The sequence below is a fragment of the Tiliqua scincoides genome, chromosome 4 (assembly GCF_035046505.1).
Source record: "Tiliqua scincoides isolate rTilSci1 chromosome 4, rTilSci1.hap2, whole genome shotgun sequence".
NCBI lineage: Eukaryota > Metazoa > Chordata > Lepidosauria > Squamata > Scincidae > Tiliqua > Tiliqua scincoides.
This window is the reverse complement of record NC_089824.1, coordinates 44,396,304-44,423,912: the sequence shown is the minus strand read 5'-3', so window position 1 is coordinate 44,423,912 and position 27,609 is coordinate 44,396,304. Positions and strand designations below refer to the sequence as shown.

At 45.8% G+C, this 27,609-nt stretch overlaps 1 protein-coding gene across 5 annotated transcripts; it reads right to left on the bottom strand.

Moving 5' to 3' along the window:
• Positions 1–27,609, bottom strand: LOC136647806 (epidermal retinol dehydrogenase 2-like). Of its 5 annotated transcripts, XM_066623584.1 has the most exons (9): positions 27,512–27,528; positions 25,901–25,950; positions 19,346–19,494; positions 15,884–16,225; positions 14,409–14,540; positions 10,704–10,803; positions 8,781–8,925; positions 1,938–2,063; positions 1–624 (listed from the first exon to the last, which is right to left on the bottom strand). In XM_066623584.1, exons 3-9 carry the CDS (start codon positions 19,439–19,441, stop codon positions 531–533), a joined length of 1,035 nt encoding a protein of 344 aa, XP_066479681.1. In that variant the 5' UTR covers positions 19,442–19,494; positions 25,901–25,950; positions 27,512–27,528; the 3' UTR covers positions 1–530. The 5 variants fall into 5 exon arrangements, with proteins under 5 accessions (XP_066479681.1, XP_066479685.1, XP_066479686.1 ...); XM_066623588.1 differs by lacking the exons at positions 19,346–19,494; positions 27,512–27,528 and adding an exon at positions 27,556–27,609; XM_066623589.1 differs by lacking the exon at positions 19,346–19,494 and having other exon boundaries at positions 27,512–27,550.

Below are 27,609 nucleotides of genomic sequence, written 5' to 3'. Positions count from 1 at the left end.
TCATGCACAACAGCCTTCCCCAATTTATTTAACAAATCACAATTCTCACTTTTCACAACAGTTAAAAGCATTAGAAACAGTTAGTCCTCTCCCAAATTTCTTGAATCTCCACCACCTGTAATCTATTTTTAAACATTGAATCTTGAATCTCCACCACCTGTAATATATTTTTAAACATTACTTTTACATCACTAATTTATATGCAAAAGGAACAGCTAGAAGAGGCACAGCATATGACATTTGCTTCCAAGTTATTTTATTGCAATCAGTTGCATCAATATAAGGAAAACATGGCATTGATGCTAAAGGCAGCTGAAACTCAAGTCACTCATACTCTTCTATCGGGTTCACTAAGTGCTAAATTTTTCCTCTTGATCCAAGTCATCTTTGATGTCTTATCTTAGGCATATAAACTTATTATGGCAAGAGAGTCTGACATGATGATGGAACTTCCATACACATATGGGAAAGCAGATCATTCAGCAAAGGCACTTGGATGTATTGTTGCTGGTTTCTAAACTGTATGGTCTTCAGTCCTTCTTTGCCCGACCTTGGAATTTATCCATAAAAGAGTGATTTCCAAAATAGTCTACAAGGGTACTTGCCACGTTTTCAGAAATAACACTAGGGAGAGAAACAAACAAACAAAAAAATACATGTCACTGAATGTTAAACTATGAGGCATACAGCCTAGGAGGACTTCCAAAGGCTGCACCTCCTTCACAACTTCCCATACTATGCTTCTTGAACCAAAACTGAAAGATGCCCCACCACAGCTGCTTTGGGATTAGCTGTTCTCATCAGGGTAACTCTCTTTCTGTGCCTTAAGACCAAACACATGAGGAAGCAGATTTGTACGTGATTTCTTGGTATTTTCTTGTTTAATTCAAATGCAGCCAACAGGGACTCCAATTTGCTTGAACTATGAATTGCAGGATGTGTTAAAATTCTCCCCCCTTCCCAATCATATTTTCTCAACCACATAAATCATCACCCTCAAAATCACTGTTATTCTTGCAGAGGAGAGAAGGATACAGGAGCCTAGCCCCACTTTTTAAAAAATAAGAAAAAGCCCTGAAGGCACACAATTTAAACTCAAAAACAGCATGGGAGAAAATGAGTTGGCATAACAGCCTCCTCTACTCCTCCACTGTGCAACAGCTGCATATGAGTAAAAAAAAATGATGGGAGACTTGCAGCCCAAGCCTATGCATGACTACTCAGAAGTAAGTCCCATTGTGTTCAATAAGACTTACTTCCAGGAAAGTGCAGTTAGAATTGCAGCTACAATCACAATCTCTTCTGCTGCATACACTTTAGCCCTCAGTTGCTCTTTTTACCCTCTCTGGGTAAAAGTTGCCATGTAAAGTTGTTTGTCACGCCAATAATTTAAGGCACCAACTGCTATCACATGTGACAGTACTAACTCTCACATTTGAGGAAAGTTTTGCCTTGGAATAGTGTTTATGTTTCCTTCCTCTTGTTGTTCGTTTGTGACAAATAAAAGTTAATCTATGGTTTATTGTCATAATTTAATATTGGTACCACCAAACTGCTGCACTGTGCAAGTGTACAAGGTGTACCCCAAGACTACCTTCAGACAACAGACACAGAAAGCTTATACCATCTCAGACCATTGGTCCATCTAGAGGCTTTCCAGGGGCAAAACTAGGGATTATTCCTTGGACCTTCTGTGTGCAAAATATGCACTTTAATACCAACTTGTCGGCCCAACCCCACAATGTTATAAGCTCCAGGACTCACTTTTTGATTCATTAGCACCCTGGCAATATTGCTTGGGTTTTGTGTGACAATGGACAGGCCTACTGGATCCCTTGGCTCATAGACATCTTCAAAATATTAAGTGTCCTCACCTGGTATCATCCCCAGAGGAAGAAAGATACACAGGAAAGGGAAATAAAGAATATAATACTTACTATTTAAATGTAACAAAAAAGTACATGCTTCGTGGTAAGAAAATGATAGCTTGATTCCGCAGAATACCAGACACAATTTTGTCTGCTACATATTCAGGCTTTAGAATAGGCAAGAGACGTGGCCGCCTGAAAACAGATGTAAAAGGAAAGCATGAAGGAGCAGGTCTTCTCTATTATTGCTTGTTCTAATCAAATAGTTTCAGTTAGGATTCTAGTGCTATTCCCTATACCTAACAACTGACAGCCCAATCCTGAGCTGCCCAGGGTGCGCGGCTGCAGCGGCACCTCAAACAGCTGCCGCCGGACCCTGTGCGCCTTGGACTACCGCAGGATGTGCCTCCGGAGAAGGGGATTTTCATCCCCTTCTCCCAGGTAAGGGAAGCAGCCCTGCAATGGGACTATTCACTTTACCATAAAGTAAAGGCATTCGTGTAGGGCGCCAAGCCCCACATGAACGCCTTGGATCTGGTGGAGCCGAGCTCCATGGGACCCGCCTCCCTCCCTCCCCCGGTATGCCTCCCACCTTCTCTCTGCCCTCCCCATGCCTATCCTCTCCCCGGAACACCTCCTCCCCACCCCCCTCCTCACCCCTGCTTACCATGCCACGGCTTGGCGGTCCGTGAGATCGCTGAGCGGCAGAGGCTGGGTGCCTGGCCCACACTAGCCCAGTGCTAGCCCAGCACCAGCTGGTGCCAGGTTAGCATGGGCGATAGCCCGGCAGTGTTGCAGACATTTACGGCACATTTGCGACAGTGCACGGCGGCACGAAACCGCAGAGCTGAGCCCAGGATTGGACTCTGAATCCTCTAGAGAATATTTTCGAATATCATGCACTTTCTTCTGTATTTGTGGGAACAAATTAAAAAACCTTACCACGGCATGGATTATATTGCTTTCAAACACAGGGAACACATGCATAACACAGCAAACCTATGTACTGAAAAACAACCCATGTTGGGACAATCAATTTTCATATTATAATCATTTTATTTAATTCCTAGGATTTTTTTTTAAAGGGTAGTGTTGAGAACATAAGAAGAGCCCCAGTGAATCAGGCCAAAGACCCATCTAGTTCAGCTTCCTGTATTTCACAGTGGCCCACCAAGTGCATCAGAGAGCAAACCAGACAACAGACACAACCTGCCTGTGGGGCAGGAGGTCTGGCTCAGTTGGTAGAGCTGCTGCCTTGTTATGCATGAAGATCTGAAGCTGCCAGTTCAAAACAACCGGAAGTACCCGAGAACTGACGACACGCTCATATACTGATGGCAGAGAGTGGCAGAGAGGAGTTGCCATCAAGTGGAGCGTGGGAGGTGAAGGGCCAGAGAGAGACCAGACCAGGAAGGAATCCAGCTGGAATGAGGAGTTCTATGAAAGACTAGAACTATTCAATTGTAAAAATCACTACAGGGATTTAGAACAGCCTGCCTATGTAAACTGCCTTGGATTAAAGTCTGAGGAAAATCTGACAACCAAAGAAAGGCAGTATATAAATACCTGTATAAATAAAAAAAATAAACCTATGTCCTGGTGCCTTCCTCTGCAACTGGCATTCAGAGGTAACCCATTGCTAAAATCAGGAGGGTGCACATACCTATCATGACTCATAACCTGTGATGGACTTTTCCTCTAAAAATTTGTATAATCCTCTCTTGAAGGCATCTGGGCAAAATGCCATCACCACTTCATGTGGCAAGGAATTCCACAGACTAATTACACGCTGGGTAAAGAAATATCTTCTTTTGTCTGTCCAAACTCTCTCAACACTCAATTTTAGTGGATGTCCCCTGGTTCTGGTGTTGTGTGAGAACGAAGAGAGTATCTCTCTATCCACTCTATTCATTCCTTGCATAATTTTGTATGTCTCAATCATGTGTCCGTCCCCCCCAGGCGCCTTTTCTAGACTGAAGAGCCCCAAACGCTGTAGTCTTTCCTCATAAGGGAGATGCCTCAGCCTAGTAATCATTTTGGTCACTCTCTTCTGCACCTTTTCCATTTCAACTATATCTTTTTTGAAATGCATGGCGAATGGAACTGGAAGCACTACTCCAGGTGTGGCCTTATCGATTTGTACAAGGGCATTATAATATTAGGCATCTTATTCTCAATACCTTTTCTAATGATACCCTGCATGGAATTAGCCTTCTTCACCACCATTGCACATTGGCCACCTCACTGCTTAACCCTGTCTAACAAGAGATCCTTCTGGAGTGCCTCACCTCACCATCGATTTGTACAACAGCATTATAATATTAGCCATTTTATTCTCAATATCTTTTCTAATGATCCCAAGCATTGAATTGGCCTTCTTAACTGCTGCCACACATTGGGTCAACACTTTTACTGAGCTGTCCACCACCACCCCAAGATTCCTCTCCTGTTCTGTCTCAGACAGCTCAGAACCTATTAGCCTATATGTGAAGCTTGGATTTTTTGCCCCAATGTGCATGACTTTACACTTACTTACACTGAAACACATCTGCTGCTTTTCTGCCCATTCTCCCAGTTTGGGGAGATACTTCTGGAGCTCTTCATAATCGCTTCTGGTATTCACCATTCAGAAAAGTTTGGTGTCCTTTGAAAACTTGGCCACTTCACTGCTTAACACTGTCTCCAGGTCCCAGGACAGATCCTTGGCACACACTGCACCTCTCACCATTTTGAAAATTGCCCATCGACAACCACTCTCTGCTTCCTGGTTCTCAACCAATTCCTAATCCAGGAGAGGACCCACCCTCTAATACCCTGACTGTGGAGTTTCCTCAGCAGCCTTTGGTGACGGACCATATCAAACACCTTTTGAAAGCCCAGATATAGAATATTCACGGATTCTCCCATATCCACATGCCTGCTGACCTTTTCAAAGAATTCTGAAAGGTCTAAAAACATTTTTTTGCAGATCCCCAATACTAACAAATCATTCCACCAATTTATATGAAACAGATGATTGCTCTGCGGATACTGGGAAATTGTATGCTCATTAGTCTCTCTTAGGCATTAGTGTAGCATGGACCATCTGTTACGTGAAAATCCCCTTTTCCCTTCCAAGTTGTGATTTTTATATCTGGTTATGTTATTTTGGATCATACAGACCAAGCAAGCAGGCCACTCCTCCCCCAGCACATGTTTCCAAAGGCCCTGGTCAAGCTACAAGCACATGAATTACACAACCCCCACTTCCTTGCAGGTCAATGTATAACCTAATCACTGTGTCTCCTGATTAAGCAAAACAAGCATGCACCTCAAGGAGGAAAAGGTCTATTGTTCTTTTGTTGTAGCTTTAACACTCTTAAGCACCTTATGCAAATTGCCTCCCTCCCCCAGAATGTCAGCCTGGCTGGTAAACTGACTTCCGGTTCATCATGTCTTTTTTACATACTCCACGTGTACCATTGTGTGTACTGAGCATGTGCATCTAGGACAGCTGTAGGATACTTCCAGGTCATTCTAGGTCAGTCACAACCCCTTTAAGAGAGAAGCTCTGAGCACATGTCTCTTTCTTTCTGGCTGCCCTCCCAAGGGAGTGGTCCTACACGGGACTCTCCCCTTCCATACTGCTCCCCGGGACAGGTAAATATATCTTGCGTCTAAAACTCTCTCCCTTCCATCCTACCTATTTCTACCCTTTCTTCCCCCATCTTTAGTTAGCAAACTGGATTTAGCAGATTAAGGAACCCCTAAAATACTTCCCTACAACCTATCTGTTTCTGATTCCTTTTCAGATGCACCCAGATACATAGCACATGCAGCCATCATAAAGCTAGGTACACTGTATCCAAATACTAGGATTCAAGTAGACATACACTTACCATTTTCCATGTGCATTATGTTTACCTTTGTGTGTTTTTACAATAAAAATATAATCCTTTGATTGAAGTTACCTTTCTCCCAGTCTCCTCTTTAAGCTAGACAAGGGATCTCTTTGCTTTACGCTGTCTTGTTATCCAGGCTGCGATCCTAAAAGTTTCCAAAAGGCTAATATACTAATTCCCCTAAACAAAACAGCCCTTTTTGGTAACACATCTTCCATCCCTTTGGTAAAGAGGATTACTTAAGTGACAAGTTGATTTTTTGGAAAATTAACACTTCCACATTTGCAGTCTTCAACAACTTGAATGAATGCTGACTGGATCCAATGACGTAACTTTTAGTTTACTCCCGGTGCCTGAGGTGGCCTGCCAAATGCTTCCCCCCATTACCTGGTGATAACCAGCCTCTGCTCTTCCCATGCCCTGAACTGGAAAAAGAAGAGGAGGGAAGAGTGCCTTATTGCCCAAACCTATCTAGTAGTTGCACTGGTGGAATGTGTGGTCTGCTGGTGTGTGCCATTGCAAAAGTGCTGTAAAGTGCTTTACGACAGTATTGTTTCCAGCACCACTGGTGAGAAGGCCAGACTTTCCCACTAGTGGCCACAGGGATGTCCACCAGAGCAGGTGTCCAGCGCAGGGATGGAGGGAGGGCTGCAAAAGGGACAGGTGGATCAGGCCCAGGAGGGAGGCAGGATTGGCGGTGCTGGTGCATGCTGTATCCTATCTCCCTTAGTGTCCGGGATTTATTTGCCAGACACTAATCAATGTGGACTTGCGCCAGTGACAGAACTGGCACAGGTATGAGTCCAGACCGTTGCAACTGCTGGGGCTTACCCTGGAGCAAAGGGACAGATGTCTCCACAAATTACCTCAGCCTCCAATAGGCAAAACTCCCCCATGGGATGAAGCAAAGCCCATGATGGTGCCACTGCATCATCACATGGAAGTTTAATTAGGATTGTGCTGTTAGTTCATTTCATGGATGGGCTGGCCCCAATATTAAGAATGTAATGATGCTTAAGAGAACATCACTTTTACCCTTATTTAAAGAATAAATATTTAAAAATTAAATAAATAATTTAAAATAAATAAAATAAACGGCCCAATCCTATCCAACTTTCTAGCATTGATGCAGCCACAATGCAGTCCTGAGGTAAGGGAACATGTTCCTTCTGCAGGATGCAGAAATCCTTCCACTGCAGGACGCAGCACATGCCTCATTGACACGGCTGCATCAACATTGGAAAGTTGGATAGGACTGGATCCAAAATCACTTTAGCCTGGGACAGATATCTGTTGAATTTTTGCCTGCTGTACAACAGTTGAAGGCTGGAAAAAATGCTGGGCTAAGTGAATGAATGGTTAATTATTGGCCTGGTAAGCCTGCCTAAGTCTCGTTAAACCATTTTTGAAAAAAGAACTGAGTGAAATAGATAAAACTGTGCATTGACTGCACCACCCAAAGATCAAATGGAAGAGCTAAAAGGAAGTAGTGGAAGAATCTGAGGCAGGGGCCACACCATGTTCGATTCATACAACATGCTACAACACCATTTCAATGTCAAAACAGTGTGGGGAAGACGTAGGAAAACTCACTAGATGTTGCACTGAAGCATCAAATGTAGGGGCAATTGAGTGGTTTTATGTTTTGGAGATCAGACCTTACCTCTGCCTTGCATATATTTTATGGTCTTGGGCAGAGCGTCTAGCACTCTGTTTGCAATGGTGGCCTGCCAATTCCTCTGGGAAGATTCAGAATCAGAACTCAAGGCATCAACCGTCTCACAATGGATGACCCCAAGATAATATTCAGAGCGTGTGGATTTCTCACTATATGGTATCTTGGGGTCATCCACCAAAATTTAGTAACAAAGGTTCTCAGTAGTCAAAAAGAAGTCCTTCATACAATGTATCAAAGTTACTGACATGAATAGGCCCAACCCCAAGACCTCCTGACACCTGAGCGATTGTGCCAAATATCAGAAAAATGTTCTTAATGGTCAGGGTGGTTCAACAATTGAACCAATTATGGAGGCAAGCAGCAGGTTTTCCTTTCAGGGAAGTCTCCAAGTAGAGGCGTCATAGGCACTTTTTGGAAGTGCTCTAAAGAGAATTTTTCTGCTTCAGGCAAGGGATTGGTCTATATAGACTAGAAGGCCACTTCCATGATTAGAATACTAGCCCCCTCTTTTACTGTTAATACAGCCTCTACTCGTCCAATGCTCTGCATTGGAAAACAAAGGAGTGAGAGAGGATGCGTGGCAGGCTAGAGCATTATACCATCCCCCTCTTACCCTCCTCCTCATATCCCACTCCATCACCTCTCCTGCTTCATTCCCCTATGATTGTTCCAAACCAGAGGAGGAAGTGGAGCCATAGAGACAAATGAGAAGAGTCAGGAGGCCCCACCCCCACCAATCTGCCTGAGGCAACCACTTAGTTGGCTTCATGGATGGGCCAGCCCTGGGTAGAGATCTCCCAAAACCAGACAGCACAGAGAAGGCTGCAGAATTAAGGAAAGATCAGTGAAAATCAACTCCTATTGAGATAGTCTAGATTCAAGATTACATGTTCAGCCAGTTTCTCCACCTTTTGAATGCTCTAATTTGGGGAAAGTCTTCCATTTTTAAAGAGAGCTTTCTTGCCTTTTATGATTTTCTCTGCCCTGCTCATTAATTTTGTGAATGCTGTTTAATAACCATTTCTTAAAATGCACTAGAAAAAAGCAAAAGGCAATTATAGCATTTCTTTCAAAGCCATTTTGCCAGAATAGATCTACTTTTCCACCAGAACAAAACTACTCTGAATGACTGCTGAAAAGGAAGATGCAAAACAACACAGAATTGCACACACATGCAGCAACCTGTCATGCACATAAACATGTAATGAATTTTGTGGAATCAATTCTCAGTGGAATTCAATTCCTCATGAATGTTTTCAGTATCTGGGTACAGAAGCAGCTTCTGTTATTTTAAGCTCTGCTTCATTTATTCTCTTATGTAGATCAAGTCATGTATATACAAAGATAACTCACTTTGTTTGACAGCCTTCAAACATTCCAGTGCTCATGAAAAATGGGCAGACGGTCGTGGTTTTGACCCCAGTCTTTCCCAATGCCAACAACTCCATTCGTATAGCCTCACAAAAGCCCACAGCTGCAAATTTACTTGCACAGTAATCTGTAATGTGAGAGGTTACATCTTAACAGTACAGTAGTTAGGAAAAGCAGACAGTTAGAGACACCTCCTTAGCTATGCCACTGAATACAATATTTGCAGTACGGCAGCCCAATCCTAACCAGTGCTGGTGCAGTGGAGCCATGCAGCCCCTGAGTGGAACAAGACCTTGGTATTCTTGTGGCATCATGGCAAGCTTAGTTCCAATGTATGCCTTAAGGACATCACACATGGAAGGGAGAATCAAAGCATTTCAAAATGCTGTACCTATGGTGTAGATCTGTAACCTGTCCAAATGAGTCATTAAGGCCCAAATCCTAACCAACTTTTCAGCACTGGTATAGCTAGGCCAATGGGGTGTGTGCTGCATCCTGCAACTGAATGGTACTCACAGAGGCCGCCTCAAAGTAAGAGAATGTTTGCTCCCTTGCCTTGGAGTGCATTGCCCTTATGCCGATGCTGGAAAGTAGGTCAGGATTGCACCCCAAGAGGGTTAGTAGGAGCCCAGTCATGCTGTACAGGCAACAACATTTGCAGAAAGACTCTATCTGCTAGTGTGCACCAATGATCTCATTGCTGCATATCAACGCTCCTTAAAGAACAGTCATTTCCAGAACACCTCTGGGTGCTACTTCTTTCTTAAACCCTTCCTCAAAACATCAAATAAGTTTTTCATGAAGGCATTAGCCTGACCTTGCAATTTCACATCAACAACTAAAACAAAGCATAAACACACATGTAAATTGAGCATGTTAATCCCTTGATACCTGTGGATCTTCCATTACCTATAGATCTGCCTTTCCTTCCATGGTCTCCTCTGTTGCCAAAATTTAAATCTTAACATCTTTCAGTGAGAGACCCACCATTTTTCATTATGCATGGTGCTTTATAGACTAATATATTGATGATGGCACAATAAAAAAGGGCTTGTAAAAATTACAGCTCTGTAGTGGATTCTGATAAGCTACCAATTTCAGTCAAACTGTGCTGGGACTACCAGAATGTTTGTGGTAAACCATGCAGGCTATTATTCCATGGAACTATTTTTCCATCAACCTTATGTGTTTATATGTTCCATGCCCCAGCCTACAACATTGCATTTCAAAGAGACTTTTGATACTTCATAAAGGAGCCAGGAATTGTAACTTGTAAACGGATCTCCAGCTCAAACAAAGCATTGGGATTAAAACTGCACTAGAGGTGTACCTTTTCATACTGTGGATTGAAAAGTACTGCTAAAGTAACTGAAAGGTTATGCAGCTTGCACCTTTAGATTGTTCCTAAGCGGTTTTACGCTTTAAGCGGATTGACCCTTTACGGCTCGGGTCCGGGGAATTTGAGGGACCGCCTCCTTCCCTACAATCCGGCCCGTGCTCTTAGATCATCTGGGGGGGCCCTTTTGACTGTGCCACCACTAAGAGATGTGAGAGGGGCGGTGGCCAGGAAGAGGGCCTTCTCAGTGGTGGCCCCCGAACTGTGGAATACCCTCCCCTTAGAACTGAGAACTGCTCCCTCATTGCTAACGTTTCGGCGTGTACTGAAGACCTTTTTATTTCAAAAAGCTTTTAATTGTTGACAGGCTGGCTGGTGTTCTTGCTTTTTATATGAAAATCCACGGGGTTTGTTTTGTTTTTAGATTTTTTAATTATTGTAAATTGTTTTTAATGATTGTTTTTCATGTTGTACTTTTAAATTGTTTGTTAGCCGCCTTGTGTGCACGTTGGGCAAAAAGGCGGGGTATAAATTAATAAAATAATAATAAAAATCTAGTGCATACTAACCTGCCATTTTATTGACTCCGAAAAGTCCAGCTGAGCTTGCAATGGTTACCAAGTGTCCATGATTAGCAGCTACCATGGCTGGAAGGAATGCTTTCAAAGTCTATAAAGGAAAAACAACATTACCACTCACACTATATTATAGATAATAACATTTTTGGAAGTATTACAGCCACATTTAAAAAAGTACATTTTTGTTTTTTGGAAAAAAATGAAAATTTTAGGAAAAACTGATATATCATATTCAGCCTAAATGTTACTGTTTTAGCAGCATAAAATACATAATTTATAACTCAGCACACAAAATTTTACTATCTGGCAGCATACTTTTCTACATGTCTAATTCAAAATATACCCACCAGAGAGCTGCATCCTGCTTCATCCTATGCAATCCTTTGACTGGTTAGAGTTTAATTCTCACCCAAACTTCATTTCTCTGAGACTTTGGTACCTACAACAGTTTCTTGCAGTTTTTGCCCCACCTCCTTCTGACCTTCTTATACCCCTGCAAGGTAGGGGAATAAGGGCCATATCCTATCCAACCTTCCAGCACTGATGTAGCTGTGCCAATGGGGTGGGTGCTGCATACCTGCTGTGGAAGGGGCAGTCATGGAGACCTCCTTAAGGTGCAGGAGTGTTTGTTCACTTACCTTGGGGTTGCACTGAGACTGCACTGGCACTGGAAAGTTGGATAGGATTGGGCCCTAAGAGATTTGTTTCCTAGTTTGTTTGCCTGTGTCACAGTCATTTGAAAGATTAAGTTAAAAGGTTGCCTTTGCCCAGGTCAAGAGGACAGCAGATGCAGGAGCACAGAATTATTCACCCAAGTATAAAAAGTTCACCAGAAGATGGCAAGCAGCAATCCACAAGCAACTCATGCCCCATATGCTTCACTCATGAAGATGACAGCACCTGTGTTGGCAACCTTCAGTCTCGAAAGACTATGGTATCTTGCTCTGAAAGGTGGTTCTGGAACAGCGTTTAGTGTGGCTGAAACAGAAATACATCTTGGATTTGAATGATATATTTTGTCTACAGCATGCACTATAATCATCATTCTCCACTTCTGTAAGACTACCTTTTACATAAATCTTCATACCACAGTTTCTGGCAATATGAGTGAGTAAACCTAACTTAAGAATTGTTTCACTCATTCCAAAAGGGAAAAAAAGACTTCATTAGAATTGTTTTCAACCGTCTCCCAGATATCCAATTTTTACATTGAAAATGTGAAAGTCATCTGGGGGTGGGAAAGTCTCCCCCCCCCCCCCAGTTTTTCCAAGTCTTCACCTCTGTATTTATAACAAAAGAACATGTTCTTTTCCCTCTCAGAAAACACCAGAAACAGGGGACATTGATTGGCTGGAGAGTCAAAAGGACAAAAGATTTCTGTACCCTGCACAGTTTGTGGAACTCCTTGCCACAGGTTGTGTTGATGACATCTAACCTAGATGCCTTTAAAAAGGAGATTGGGAAGATTTATGGAGGAAATGTTCATCACATGTTACAAGCCATGATGACCAAATGCAGCCTCCATGTTTTAGAGGTAGCCTATCTTTAAACGCTAGATACAAAGGAGTGGCAACAGGTATCTTGTTGTCTTTTGTACTCCCTGATACATCTGGCAGGCTACTGTGGGATACAGGAAGCTGGACTAGATCAGTCCTTCTCTGATGCAGCAGGGCTCTTCTTGTGTTCCTGTCTGAGGGATCTGTACATGCACTAGTGGTCAAGAAAATGACAATGAGCAGCAAGCCAACATTTCTATTTAGTCACCACAGCCATGGTCTCACCATGCAGTGGCTAAAATTGTAAATCTTTCTGTCCTTGACTTCCTTCTTTAAGTTTTATTGCTGAGTTTCTTCTCTATACCAAAAAGAAGGCCAATTTACTTCAATTCAATGATGCAAGCTTCTCAAAGATGCAAGTTTCTTTGCTGCCTCAAGTTCTGAGAAACCAACTGTGTTATTGATGGACTAATCAGATCTCCACCTTCAAAGTTTTCCTTAATGATACTATATCCCACTAGGGGGCACCATTAACAAAGCTGCAGGCATGGATTTTTTTTTTCCTTCTTCAGATGCATATCATAGACTCTAATCAAGCCTCTTGTCTTTGAATGCAAGACTGTCAGCTATACTGTTTGTCTTTTGTTCATCTTAAAAAAAAAATTGAAAGCTATCACTTGCCAACATTAATTCACCTGTAGTTTCTACTTCTGGAATGATGAAATGGGGGGGGGATACTTCCACTCTTGTTTGAAAAAATGATGCGTTTGCTGCTGTAACTTACGAATACCACAATCTTACATACAGCACGCCACACTATGGGCCCAATCCGATCCAATTTTCCAGTGCTGGTGCAGTAGTGCCAATGGGGCGTGCACTGCTTCCTATAGAGGGAAGGCAGTCATGGTCATACTGCGGGTACTGAGAAAATAGGTAGTGGTAGCAGGAAGACTACCATAGACTGGAAAGCACAGGCAGAAAGGGGTCATATGGGAAAACCCTTCTCCCAGGTTACCAAGTAACCCTAATTACAAAGGGTTCTCCTTGAAGTCAAACAGTAGCAGAACATAAGCAATCTGGTAGGCATGACAACCTGCTTCTTTACCTGACTGCACTTGGACCAGGCAAGTAATTTTTTTTGAAGGTATATATAAAGTTTATTGAAAGGGAGATTGAGCAAAGCATTGGGGGGAATGCTAAAGATCAAGGTAAGGCATGTATCAAAAATCAAGCCGCTATGGCAAAGAAAGCTTGTGGTAGTTGTAAGTTGTAAGATGATTATAATGCAACTGGCAAAGTAAATAACTACATGATGTGCCCAACAGAATATTGTGCCTATTCTCATTGCTGGCATGCTACCTGCATTCTGTTCCTTATACTCACAAAGCTGCAAAGTAAGCAGGTGAGCACCTTTCACTAAACAGCTGTTCTCCAGTGATGAATGGGCAACAAGCTCAAGGACCTCTGTGTAGGACCACAAAAAAACCTACGGTTGATGATGATGTCTTGGGTCCATCCAATTACATGGGTTATGATCACCAATGTATCCCTACTTGCCCTTTCACCAGCCAGATGCATATGGCTGGGGATTATGCAGGGGACGGATCGAGTGGATAGAGAGACGCTCTTTTTCCCTCTCACATAACACCAGAACCAAGGGACATTCACTAAAATTGCGTGAGGGAAGAGTTTGACAGACAAGAAAATATTTCTTTACCCAGCGTGTAATTAGTCTGTGGAACTCCTTGCCATGTAAAGTAGTGATGGCATCTGGCCTAGATGCCTTTAAGAGGGAATTGGACAAATTTCTGGAGGAAAAGTTCATCATGGGTTACAAGTCATGGTAGGTATGTGCAAGTTCCTGGTTTTAGAGGTAGGCTACCTCAGATTGCCAGATGCAGGGGAGGGCACCAGAATTTACTGGAAGACAGGAGAGTAGCCAGTTTAAGTCTTAGGAGGAAAATTTTTGTAATTAGCTTCCTCCCTCACATTTTAACTAATTTCACGTGTGTTCTTAATGCCTGAGCAAATGCCACCTGACCTGATGACTTGATAAAACTAAGATGATTCCTATTATAACAATGGTCAACTTAAAATTGAATAAAAGACTCTGAATGAGCAAGACAGAATCCATCAACATTAAAGAAGAATCTGCTAATCACACTCATATATTCTGTCATGGTAATTACAAATCTATTACCCAAAAATGTGCCATTGCATTCACTTCCATACTCTTCTCAATCAGCGAGTCTGGACAGTCTAGGAATGTCTTTCCTGTTACGATACCGGCATTGTTAATCAGGATACTGACATCACCAACTTCCCTTTTAACCTAGAATAAATCACCACCTATTAGAATATATGGTCTGATATACATAATAGAATATATGGTCTGATATATAACTGTGTTATAAAATTTATTAACCAAGGAAACATATGCAGTTAATTAGAAAAGACTACATGAACAGTTCAGCAACAATTTCTGGAAAAAATATTGGCTTCCAGCATATTGTCGAGAAATTGCTTTCCTGGTATATCAGCTTTCCTAAGAAAGCCTCACTATTTGCACACAAAAGTGATTTTCTAAATAATCTGTACATATAAGATATAAAGAGCAACCCTGCTGAAGTTCTTTAAAATAAAAAAGGCAGCAGCCAGAAATTTTTACACTGAACCCATATCCACTTGACGTTAGTGTTTCCTCAAAAGATGAGCCTTTAGACACAACAGTTCCTTTGTGAGAATACAAAGCTGACCTATTTTTCACATAAATTATTTTGCAAAGCAATCAAACCAACTTCCTCCACTTAAGTGAATATGGTGGTGGTGAGCAGTTACTTGCATATTAGTATTCCGTATTAGTATTAGTATTAGGTGGTGAGCAGTTACATGCATATTAGTATTCCGTTGCTAGTAAGAAATTGCTGGCTGGCACAACATTCAGTGATGAAACATTGCTTGGGTCCTAACCATACATCACTGCTAAGTCTGCAGGGAATATGGAGAATTTTAGTGGAGGAGAATTAGGTTCTTAATTTTTATCTCCCCCCATACTTTTAATTGTTTACACCCTTCTTTCCCAATTCCTTTCCGGGATGAGTGAAGGGAGATCAAAGGACCCAGCACACCCTATCCATCATCAACACTTTCGATAACACCGATTTCATAAGAATGTGGTAGCAACATGCCTGCGAACAGCCAGCTTCATTTCCATAATGGATACTTAGCCTTTCATGTTTATTAACCTCAGTAAAGCAGTCCAGTTTCACCACTGCATTTTGATCTCACTTTAACAATGATTTTGAACTCTTAGGCCCAAATCCTAACCAATTTTCTGGCACTGGCATAGTTGTTCCAATAGGACATGTGCTGCATCCTGCAGTTGGGTGTCACTCACGGAGGCCTCCTTAAAGTAATGTTTGTTCTCTGCATTGCCCTTATGAAAGTGCTGGAAAGTGAGTTAGGATTGAGCCCTTAGCCTTACAGGAATGTGGGTGGAGAGATAAGAATCTTCTCTGAGCACTCTCCATGAAGTGACTGGCTCATTTCCTCCCACAGTTCCTCGTGCCAGAGGACTTGGGATGCTGGCTCCCGGTAAGGAAATTTGTGGATGTTTGCATAAAACTCAAAAGTGCTGAACACAACAAAGCCACTTACATGATAATGTATAATTACCTGATCTGCCACTTGATATACTTCTTGTCTCTTGCTGCAGTCACATGTGTAGACATGTACTCTCACACCATTTTCTCTTGCCAATCTAGCAGTCTCCTTGTTCCCTTCTACATTAATATCCCAGAGAACTAATGTGGCTCCAAGTTGGCCAAATTTTAAAGCTAGAAGCCTTCCCACTCCACTTCCGGCTCCAGTTATGAGCACTATTTCACCAGTGACATTCTTCTTCCGTGCAGGGATAAATAATAAGACAAAAGCTTCCAGTGTAAAATATACTAGGAGTCCAATGAATCTCAGTGTTTCCAGGAAGAAGTTCATCTTGAAGAAGATTCTTCTGATTAGCTATTCAACAACGACAAATGCCAGTTACAACTGATAGTCATAAATGAATGTCAAGTTTTAAGACAGCGTTGTCTAGGAAACTTAGTATTAATAATATTCATATACTATTTCTTTCCAGATAAAGTGATTAGATTGCACAGCAGAATAAATAAAAAACTCTTTTAATGATTCCCTTTTCTTAAGGGCTTAGAGCAGAGGTTTTCAGACTGGGGCGTTGCGACCCCCCCAGTCTGAGTGCCCTGGCCTTTTTGCCCTTAAGGGGCAGGGGCAGCCAGGAGGCAGGGAGGCAGCAGCTCAGGGGGCTGCAGTGGCTTGGCTGCACTCATCACAGCCTCCTGCAGCCTCCCAGGGGTGCGGGGAGCCCTGCACAGCTGTCTGCAAGGCTCCCAGAGGCTTCCAAAGTGAAAGTGGGGTGATTGCGCCCCGTCTCCGCTAAACCAGAACTGAAGCGCGATCGCTCCACTTTCACTTCTGATGGGGTTGCAGGGACTGGAGTGCACTCACCAGTCCCTGCAGCAGCCATTCCTGGGTGCGGGGAGCCCTGTGCGACCCTCTGCAGGGCTCCCCAGGTCAGCAGCAGTGAAAGTGAGCGATTGTGCTCTACTTCCGTTTTTGCAGAGGCAAAGCACGATTGCTCGCTTTCACTGCTGACCTGGGGAGCCCTGCACATGCTCACTCAGGGCTCCCCGCACCCAGGGACAGCTGCTGCAGGGACTGGAGAGTGCACCCCAGTCCCTGCAGCCCCTTGAGAGGCACGATCCTGGGGATCGTGTTGCTGCCTTCCCCTGCCCCCGCAAGGACTTACTGTGGGTTTCAAACTCTGGGAGAGTTTGAAAACCGCAGGCTTAGAGTCTAAAAACAAAAGACATCAACAAAAGCCATTAGGGTAGATCAGTGGTTTTCAAAATCTCAGGGAGAGTTTGAGCATTTCTAAGTCATTGTGGGGGCAGGGGGGGCAGCGGGGGTGGGGGGAAGGCAGTGACACGATCCCCAGGACTTTGTCGCTCAGGGCGCTACAGGGGCTTGGCTGGTCTTACCAGAGCCGCCTGCAGCCTCCCAGGGGTGTAGGGAGCCCTGTGCAACCGTCTGCAGGGCTCCCCGAAGCTTCAAAAGTAAAAGTGGAACGATCGCACTCCACTTCTGGTTTTGTGGAGGCAGGGCGCAAAGCTTTGGGGAGCCTTGCAGATGGTCGCGTAGGGCTCCATGCACCCCCAGGAGGCTGTGGTAAGTGCAGCCAAGCCCCTGCAGCCCCCTGAGCAGTGCAATCCTGGGGATCGCATCGCTGTCTCCTCCCTGCCTCCTCACTGCCCCTGCCCTTTAAAGGGGAAAAGGCCAGGGACCACCTGCTAGGGCGACACGACGCCCCAGTTTGAAAACCCCTGGAGTAGATGGTAAGCTGGGAGGAACAGGGACAGTTGCTGGTACACAGGGAAATGGCATGTTAGTATGATAGCGCTACCAATCAGAAATCAATACGCGATGAAAGCAATCTTGTTCAACCTATATACCTCTGGTATTCATACTGTAATACACCATGAAATACGGTGGAGAGGGGAAGGATGAACTTCCAAGTCCTATTGGATATGATGTTTTAGAATGATCACAAACATTTGAGAGAACAGAACAGGAAATATGGACTCCTCATAGGTTACAACACTCCAATGCAGGTTTCCAAAATGTGTGTCATGGCACATCATCAAGCAGACATTGTGTGAGGTCCATGCTATTTCTGTGAGATTTGTACAACTGCATTACGTCATTAGCTGTCAAATCGATAGTAAGGCCACACCTGGAGTATTGTGTCCAGTTCTGGTCACCGCATCTCAAGGATATAGCGGAGAAGGATATAGTGGATACAGCATCTCAAGAAGGATATAGTGGAGATGGAAAAAGTGCAAAAGAGAGCAAACAAAATGATTACTGGATTGGGGCACCTTCCATATGAGGGAAGGCTACAATGTTTGGGCCTCTTCAGCCTAGAAAAGAGGCGCCTGAGGGGGGACATGATTGAGACATACAAAATCATGCAGGGGATGGACAGAGGTGATAAGAGAGATGCTCTTTTCCCTCTCACATAACACCAGAACCGGGGGAAATCCACTAAAATTGAGTGTTGGAAGAGTTAGGACTGAAGAAAATATTTATTTACCCAGAGTGTAATTAGTTTGTGGAACACTTTGCCACAGGAAGTAGCGATGGCATCTTGCCTGGATGCCTTTAAGAGGTGATTGGACAAATTTCTGAAGGAAAAGTTCATTACGGGTTGCAAGTCATAGTAGGTATGTGCAAGCACTTGGTTTCAGAGGCAGGTTGTCTCTGATTGCCAGATGCAGGGGAGGGCACCGGGATGCAGGTTGTGTCTGTTGCCTTGTGTGCTCCCTGGGGCATTTGGTGGGCCACTGTAAGATACAGGAAGCTGGACTAGATGGGCCTTTGGCCTGATTCAGCAGGGCTCTTCTTATGTTAAGAGTAGTCAAGAGGAATATGTGACTAGGGCCCCTTCTCATGAAAGTTGAATGCAGGCCACAAGGGGGGAGTATGATGAGCAGGTTTGTCAGCACCATGCATGGGGCCAAATGGTGTCCCATTCCTCCCACCCATGTTTAGTAAACACGAGAGAATTACATGAGAAGAGGGCTACTGTGGCTGTAGGAGGAGAGCTGATATCTTAGGGACCAATCCTGTCCAACTTTCCATTGCAGCCGCAATGGAGCTCCAAGGTAAGGGAGCAAATGTTCTTATACCTTGAGGCGGCCTCTGTGACTGCCCCTCCACCACAGGATGCAGCTCACATCCCACTGGCATGGCTGCACCGGCACTGGAAAATTGGATAGCCTTGGGCCCTTAGGAAGGTCGGTAACTGGATAAAAAGTTCCATGAGGCAGAGAAGCTAAAGCAGGGGTGCTCACACTTTTTTGGCTCGAGAGCTACTTTGAAACCCAGCAAGGCCCGGAGATCTACCAGAGTTTTTTTTACAATGTTCGCGCCATCATAACATATAACATTTATGTGTACAATGTATGTTGGTGTACCTTGAGCCCCACTGAGTATAACAGGACTTACTCCTGAGTAGACACGCCTAGGATTAGGCTGTGAGGCTGCAATCCTAGCCACACTTACCTGGGAGTAAGCCCCATTGAGTACAATGGGCCTTACTCCCGGCGTTTCCTCCCAGAGGCACCTGAAGGGGGGGTCGGCACTCTGCGATCTACTCATTTTGCCTCCCGATCTACCGGTAGATTGCGATCCACCTATTGAGCACCCCTGAGCTAAAGGAAAAGGGTAGAATCAGAAAAAGACCAAAAGACTATAAGGGAAGAGTAAGGTGGGGTCTTAGGAAAGACAGACAGGAAACCAGGGAAACATGAGTTCAATAAGGCAGGATGGTAGAGAAATATTTGCAATGGCTCAAGTGGAAAAGCTGGCTTTTGTTGAGAATGGGGGAGGTGGAGGGTAAACAGCACTGCAAGCTGACAGAATGATGCTTAACTTCTTCGGCACATAAAAAAAGAAAATCAAAGCACCTCCATGGTTAGAGATATCACAACTGATATATGTGAGAAGCAAAAAAGATCAGATCGATGGGAAGGCACTCATGGTAAAGGAGCTCAGAGCAAGGAAGACCAAAATTCAGTACTGGTTTGCAGAGCTGGCCTTAGGAGCTGCAGGGCCCAATTGGAAACACATCTGCGGGGCCCCCTCTAATTTTGCAGGCTCCCCCTCTACTAATTTTTTTTAGGTCTTAGCTTAAATGGAGCCAGACCAAGAAAAAAACATCTGTTACTTCTGTGGAAGTAGATAGAACTCCTGTACCTTTATTCATACAGTGCACGCCCAGCCAGAAGCTCACCCCCACTCACGCCTGTTGCCACCCCATGTGAAGCAGCCCGCTCTGAAACAAGGTGGGCAAGAGGATGGTGCTGGGAGCTGCGACAGCAGAGCAAGAGTGAGGTGCAAATGCTGCTGCCTGCATGGCACCAATTTCGGGCCAATTGGAAGCAGTGGTGGGCAGAAGGGCAGAGCATGCATGGGGCCCAATTTGGCAAAATTGCCCCAATTGCCTAAAAGTTGGCCCTGCTGGCTTGAAGAGTGCCAGCCCACAGCATTTTGCTGGCCTGACATTGACCACCAAGTGGCAGCTTTATCCCTCTTCCCCGCCTATTAAAACAATGGGCACTCTTCTCTCCAATTCATTGATCAAATATACCTATGATTTACTGAGAAATATATTTAAAGGCTTCAATGGCAAATGCTTCAGAGGCATAAAACTCAGAACTGGGATGCAAGGCAAGGCAGCAGAGACAGGAAAAATGCACACACTGTGCAGACTATATTATGAAAACAGATGTTTGGTCTCCGTCTCCCACATCTTCCTTACATCCTTGCCTACTCCCAGTGCTAGGGTAGGAGCAACCACTGAATTGACAAGCTAGGAATGACCACTATAGTCTTGTTGCTTGGCCTATCACTGGAGAGAATTTCTTCTATGCCACTGGCAAAAAATTGTGGCTACCTTTAAGGATTTGGAGGTTGTTGCTTCACTAGTCATGCTGTATGGAGAGACTGACCAGGAACCAAAGTTACCAGCCAAGATTAAGCCATGTCTACCCAATGTTGCATATATGCAAAAGGGACTGGCAGCTCAATCCTGAGCTCCCATGGCACGCAGCTTCAGTGGCACCAAAAACGGCTGCCGCCGCATCCTAAGCACCATGGGCTACCGCAGACGGCACCTCGGGAGAAGGAGACTTTCGTCCTCTCGGGTAAGGAAAGTAGCCCTGCAAGGGGTTACTCAATTCATGAGGTAAAGGCATTTGTGTAGGGCGCCGAGCCCCACACGAACGAACAGGATCAGGTGGAGCAGAGTTCCACCCGACCCACCTCCCTCCTTTCCCCCAGCACGTCTTCCCTCGCTCTCTCCCCTCCTTCCCCCTCCCCAGAACACTTCCTCCCCACCTCCCCCCACACCCCTGCTTTCCTTACCGTGGCTCGGTGGTCGGCGGAGGCCGGGCGCCCACCTGGCACAAACCCAGTGCCAGCCAGAGTTGGCTAGCATGGGAGCTGGCCCGGTGTTAGGCCTAGCAAATGTGCCTTACAGCATGTTTGCGACACTGCGTGCCAGCGGTAAGCCAGCGCATCGAGCTCAGGATTGGGTTCTGAATGTGTACACCTGTGAGCTGGGCAAAAATGGGTTAAGCGCATTTGATTTTAAGTGTAAGAGACCCAAGCACTTTCTGGAGAACAAATCCTATTGGACTCTCTGTGGCAATTGCTATCAAATAGCTACACTTCTTCAAGTGTAAAGTCAATGTTTTAAGAGTGCTTAACTTTGATCAGGATCACACCCCATATTTTTTTAAGTCAATCATTCCCCTCTAAAATGCCACATTTAGACTAATTTTCCTAATTAACAGTCATTGCCCTGACCTATTAATTGCCTTACCCAGACATGATATATTGAAAATACTTTTCTGATTGCTGAACACCAACCTATTTTTATTTTAAATTGTTCATCCTGCTTTTCCATTATGGGATACTTAAAGTGACAGGCAGCCTAATCCTATCCAAGTTCACCCACACCAATGCAGTGGTGCCAACGCTTCTTGCGCTGCATCCTGCAGGTGAATTTTGCATGCTGGCAGACTCTACAACAGGGGTGCTCACACTTTTTTGGCTCAAGAGCTACTTTGAAACCCAGCAAGGCCCGGAGATCTACCAGAGTTTTTTTTTACAATGTTCGCACCATCATAACATATAACATTTATGTGTACAATGTATGTTGGTGTACCTTGAGCCCCACTGAGTATAACAGGACTTACTCCTGAGCAGACATGCCTAGGATTAGGCTGTGAGGCTGCAATCCTAGCCACACTTACCTGGGAGTAAGCCCCATTGAGTACAATGGGCCTTACTCCCGGCGTTTCCTCCCAGAGGCACCTGAAGGGGGGGGGTCGGCACTCCGCGATCTACTCATTTTGCCTCGCGATCTACTGGTAGATCGCGATCTACCTATTGAGCACCCCTGCTCTACAAGGTAAGGGGACATTTGTCCCCTTGACCCAGGGAAAGACCCAGCCGCAGCAATGCAGCAAATCAGATCTGCATCTGCTAACTAGCCGGAGCAAGTCTAAGTTGCCTCTCTCAGTGAACTGGGCCCAGGAAGGGGAACAGGATAAGGTGTGTGCCACCACAGCTGATCCCACACCCTCTCAGGTCCGATCCGTCTTTGCTGCCCTCCTCTTTCCCCGTTCCGGCTGCTGCAGCACACGTTGCTATTTGTACTGGTGCCAGCAGGACAGCACAGGCCTTCTCACTGGTCCTCCGAACTGGCATGCTGTTGCGATGTGCTTTACAGCATGTTTGCGACAGTCTGCGCAGGCAGCTTGGGCTCTGCTGGCGCATGTGGGGGATAGAATTGGGCCATAACTATTATAAATGTAAGTATGATAAAATCAAATACAAATATTAAATACAAAATAATCCAAAGAAGATAAAGAAAAACCCAAGGAAAGATGACTGCTTAACTCAGTGGAAGATTAAAAGCCTGCTAAAAGATAATATCAGCAGATGACAGAACACCAGGATGGATGGGGTTTGCCTAATCTCACAAGGGAAGGAGTTCATGGGTCCCCAACACACCTCTGAAAATGGCAGAATGTGTAAAAGAGGACCAATTTGCTGGACAGGAACAGATAATTCAAGCCTTTTGCTCATGGTCCTTTAAAGGCAGCATCTTGAATTGCACTTGGAAATGAATCATTACCTGGTGTAGCTGACGCAATAGTGTCAGAGGATTCTAGCACCTAGTGCAGGTCAGCATCTTGTACTACTTGCAGTTTTTGAAAGATTTTCAAGGGCATCCCCAAATCTAGATGTAACCAAGATGCGTTTGACTATGACCAGGTCCAATACCCCTAGGAATGGGCAAAATTGAATGGGCACCAATTGAAGCAAAGGCTTCCCTAATCATCTCCGTCAGCAAAGCTTCCCCAAACTACAAATCTACTCCTTCAAGTTGAATACTCTCCCTTCAGATCAGGCTGACAACCAACCCAATCAACAGCCCTTCCGATCAAGAGCACCTCTGTCTTGTAAGGGTTATTCAACTTATTACTAATTCCAAGCAACAGTTGGGAACTGTTCCAGATTGGGATGGAACAGAAATACAAAACTAGGTGTTGTCCAGATTGGTGCCATTCCATGCCAAATCCTTAGTTTCTCCCAGTGGTTTCATATAGGTTATAAGAGGCTTGGACCGCAACACTAAGCACATTTATTAGGGAATTAGTTCTACTGAGCTAAGTCTCAGTGGGAATCACTTATTAAACATGCATAGAATTTTGTTGTTACAGGACCAAGGCAATAGGTGAAAGCATTGTGTTGCAAAAGAGATCTTGTGCCTACTGACAATGATTGAAGATATGCTTAACATTTGCAAATAGCTGTGACATTATGGGCGCAATCCTAACTGGCAGTTATGCCGGCATAGGACGCCCTGGAGGGTTGCAAACGTGCCATAAAACTCCACAGTGGCTCCCTTGCGACCGCTTGTGTCTCGCCGACACAAGCCTAAAAGGTAGGCGTGGGGTGCGGGGAGAAGGAGGAGGGGGCGTTTCTGGGCTGGGGGAGGGCGGTCCCGGGGGCGGACATGCGTGGAGCCGGGGGCGGGGCTGGGACCCAGTGGTTATGCCGGATCCCAACCCCCGTCTCCGGGGCGAATGGAACGGCTTCAGGTTGCTCCGTTCTCTTCGGTCTTGCACCACCTCCAGAGGTGGCGCAGGTCCGAGGAGACCCACTGGGGCACGCAGCCCTTACCCAGGGGTAAGGGGAAGAGCTTCCCCTTGCCCCTGGCTGAGCCACTGCTCACTGCATACCTGCCTTGGATGCAGCGCAAGCCTCCTGGCTTGCCTGCTCCAGCGTAGGTTTGGATTGCACCCTATGTTGCAAGCGCATAATGCAAGTGCAATCACTGTGGAAATCCACATTAAAATCAATACCTTTGATACACTCGCATTTTATCTAAAATATTTTTATTCAAACTTTCTGCTACAGTCCTCATAACAGTTCAAAAAATCAGTTAAGCACAATTGTAGATAAATAAAAACATTAAACGTGAACTTAAATAGTAACATCACCAACTGCAGTGAAAAGTAGTATAAAATAAAAGAAAATAATTACAGTCAGAAAAAATGAGTGCAGCACGCAGGACAAACTTAGCCAAATATGAAAAAATAAGGAAGAAGCAAGTGTCTGGTTCTGAGGAAGTATCCCACAGTCAGAATTCTTTAAGCTGAAGGTAAGGGCATTCAGAGATATTTATCAAATGAGGATTTTAGCTGTAAGACAAGTTTGAACTGACAGATGAATAGGAAGGCTTTCAGGAGTGCTAATCTCAGATGTTTAATGGCTTTACAGAACAAAGCTAGTGCTTTGAATGGTGCCCAAAAACAAACTGGAAGGTAATACAGGTGTACCCCCTTATCCGCAGAGGGTTCTGTTCCAAAACCCCCAGATACCTGAAAGCACAGATATGGGTGAACTCCCATCCCCGCAGTCTGGGTGCCGCCACCACCAAGGGCAAGGAGGGCTCTGCTCACCTTGCCTCTGGAGGGGAGTCTGAGTTCAGCAGAGGCCGGGGACATCCATACCCAGCCATTGCTGGGATCAGACTGAGCTATACAGCTCAAAAAATGCAACTTAACAATTTCACAGAGAAACCAGAAGTTATACTTTTAGTGCCTTAAAAATGCTGGGAAAGCTAAAGAGCTGCCGCAGAATCGAACAGCCCCATTATGGGGCTACTTCCCTTACCTTGGGGCAGGGGACAAATGTCCCCTTCCCTGAGGAGCCGCCAGTAGCTGCCTGCTTGCGCTTTGGATGCCACAGTAGCCATTTTTGGCATCATGGCAGCCCAGCACACCAGGCAGTTCAGAATTGGGCCGTCCATCCTTTATGACGGCCCAGGTGTGTTGCAAACATGCTCTAAGGCACATCTGCAACTCCAGAGTTGGGGAAGCTGGTGCAAGGATGCACACTTACCTCCCTGTGCCAGAGCAAGCCCTGGGACAGGTAAGTTCACGCTGGCAGTGGGCCGCCAGTGTGGGGGTCTGGGGAGGATGGAGCTGGGGTGCTCAGGGGCGGGGGAGGGTGGGTGGCAGGCAAGCCCTTGTGTGATTGAGTCTGGGAAGGGGGAGGAGCCAGGAGCCAGCCTAAGTGCCGGATCCTAACACCCCTACCTGGATGCCCAGCCTAGAGCTGGGTTGCTCAGATCTGCACCACCTCTTTAGGTGGCAAAGATCCAAGTAGCCCCATTTGGGCTGCTGTCGTGTTACCCAGGGTAAGGGGAATCGATTCACCTTGTCCCAGTTGTGCCACAGCTAGCGCCAACCCTGTACTGGATACAGAGCAGGCTAATTGGCCTGCCTGTTCCAACACAGGTTAGGACTGGGCCCATCCCAAAAAAACTTATTCTGCAGTCCTTTGCAGCTCCTGTAAGCTCAAGGACAGACAAGTTAGTATTCAAAACAGTACTTTCTGATGGGCCAATCTGCAGGGCACCTTTCCCTGATAACCTTTCCCTCACAACCTGGTTAGTTATTACGTTATGTTGTAAGTATGATTAAGAATACTGATACTGTATCCTACGTTTCAACAGACGATCCCAAAGCAACTTACACAGCAGAAGAATGGAAAAGTTGGTTCTCTGTCCCAAAGCAGTTCACAACCTAAAATAGAAATACAGCACAAGAGAGGGACGTCATACTGGCATAGATAAGGGTAGCTGCTCTCCCCCAGTTATCATCAGAATGCCATCACTTTAAAAGAGCATCTCTTCCTGGACCCAGCTGCTTCTTCTACCAAGAACTGCCGCCGTCCAGTCAGCAGCCAGAAACATGGGTGGCACTGATCCACCCTCTCTTCTGCCTACAGGACCTGTAATGCCTGCTGATAAGTAAAAGGCATTAGTGGCCTGACCAGAGTCCAACATCACCTGACCCAAGTCCATCATGTGGCGTGATTAATGCCACCCTGTTCCCCAAATTAAAGACCTCTGAATGCCAGATGCAAGGGAGTGGCAACAAGGCGTAGGCATCTCAATGTCTTGTGAGCTCCCTGAGGCATCTGGTGGACCACTGTGAGATACAGGAAGTTGGACTAGATGGGCTTTGGCCTAATCCAGTTGGGCTCTTCTGATGTTCTTAAAGACAAAAAATGAGGTAGGGCAACAGGCGCTGGTGTCACGAGCAAAAAGGAAGAGAAAAAAGTAGAGCCTTGTGGTTCTCTAAAGACCAACATGTTCATTATTTAAAAAATCAAATTAAATGGTAATAAATACATTTAAGGCGCCACAACGGCCTGACAAGCCTCACTTTCATAAGAACAGCCCCACTGGATCAGCCATAGGCCCATCTAGTCCAGCTTCCTGTATCTCACAGCGGCCCACCAAATGCCCCAGGGAGCACACCAGATAACAAGAGACCTGCATCCTGGTGCCCTCCCTTGCATCTGGCCTTCTGACATAACCCATTTCTAAAATCAGGAGGTTGTGCATACACATCATGGCTTGTACGCCATAATGGATTTTTCCTCCAGCATTTTTCCTTTCTAGCATCGCGACAACCTCGCCCCACCTTGGATGCACCAGGGAGGGGCAAGAAGCCTGAAGGCCTCAGGGAGATCTTCCCCCCTCTCCCCGCTCGCAGGAGAGAGAAACAGCCAAGGGGCCGAGAAAGCCCACCGCTCTCTCCACTCCTGCAGGAACAAGGCTCAGAAACGAACGGGGCTGTGCTGGGAGAAAGACGCCATGCCAGCCTTGGCCTGGCGGGGGAAGCGGTGCCCCGCGACGGAACCGCCAGGAAACCCAAGAGCGCCAAGGACGCGCGGTGGGTGGGGAGGCAGGTGAGGCACTGCCTCCCCCCGAGACCCTCGGAAAGTGCCGCCGCCGCGTGAGGCGCCCAAGCGCCCCCAGCCTACGCGCTCTGCCTGCCTGCGCCGCTGCGCGTGGGCGCCTCACACGGCGGCGGCGGCGGCGGCGCTGCTTTCCGGGGGGAGGCACTGCCTCCCGGCCTCCCCACCCACCGAACGCCCCTGGTTGCTACACCCACCCGCGAGAAGCCGCAGCAACTCCTGTTGACTCACTGCACGCCCAGCCGCTAACCCTCCCTCGTCCCTCGGGCTCCCAGGCTGAGCACAGCGCCCGGCGGCGACACAACCCCACGCGCCCTTCAGAGGCTCCCGCGAACCTCCGCCTGCCTGCCTGCCCAGCCCCGGACTTGCCGCGCGCACCAACTCGCGCTGCTGCTGCCACCGCGCCGGCGAATGCAACCCACCCACTTGGTCCACGCAGAGGATAAGGCCGGCCAAGCAGAGGTGGGTCAGCGCAG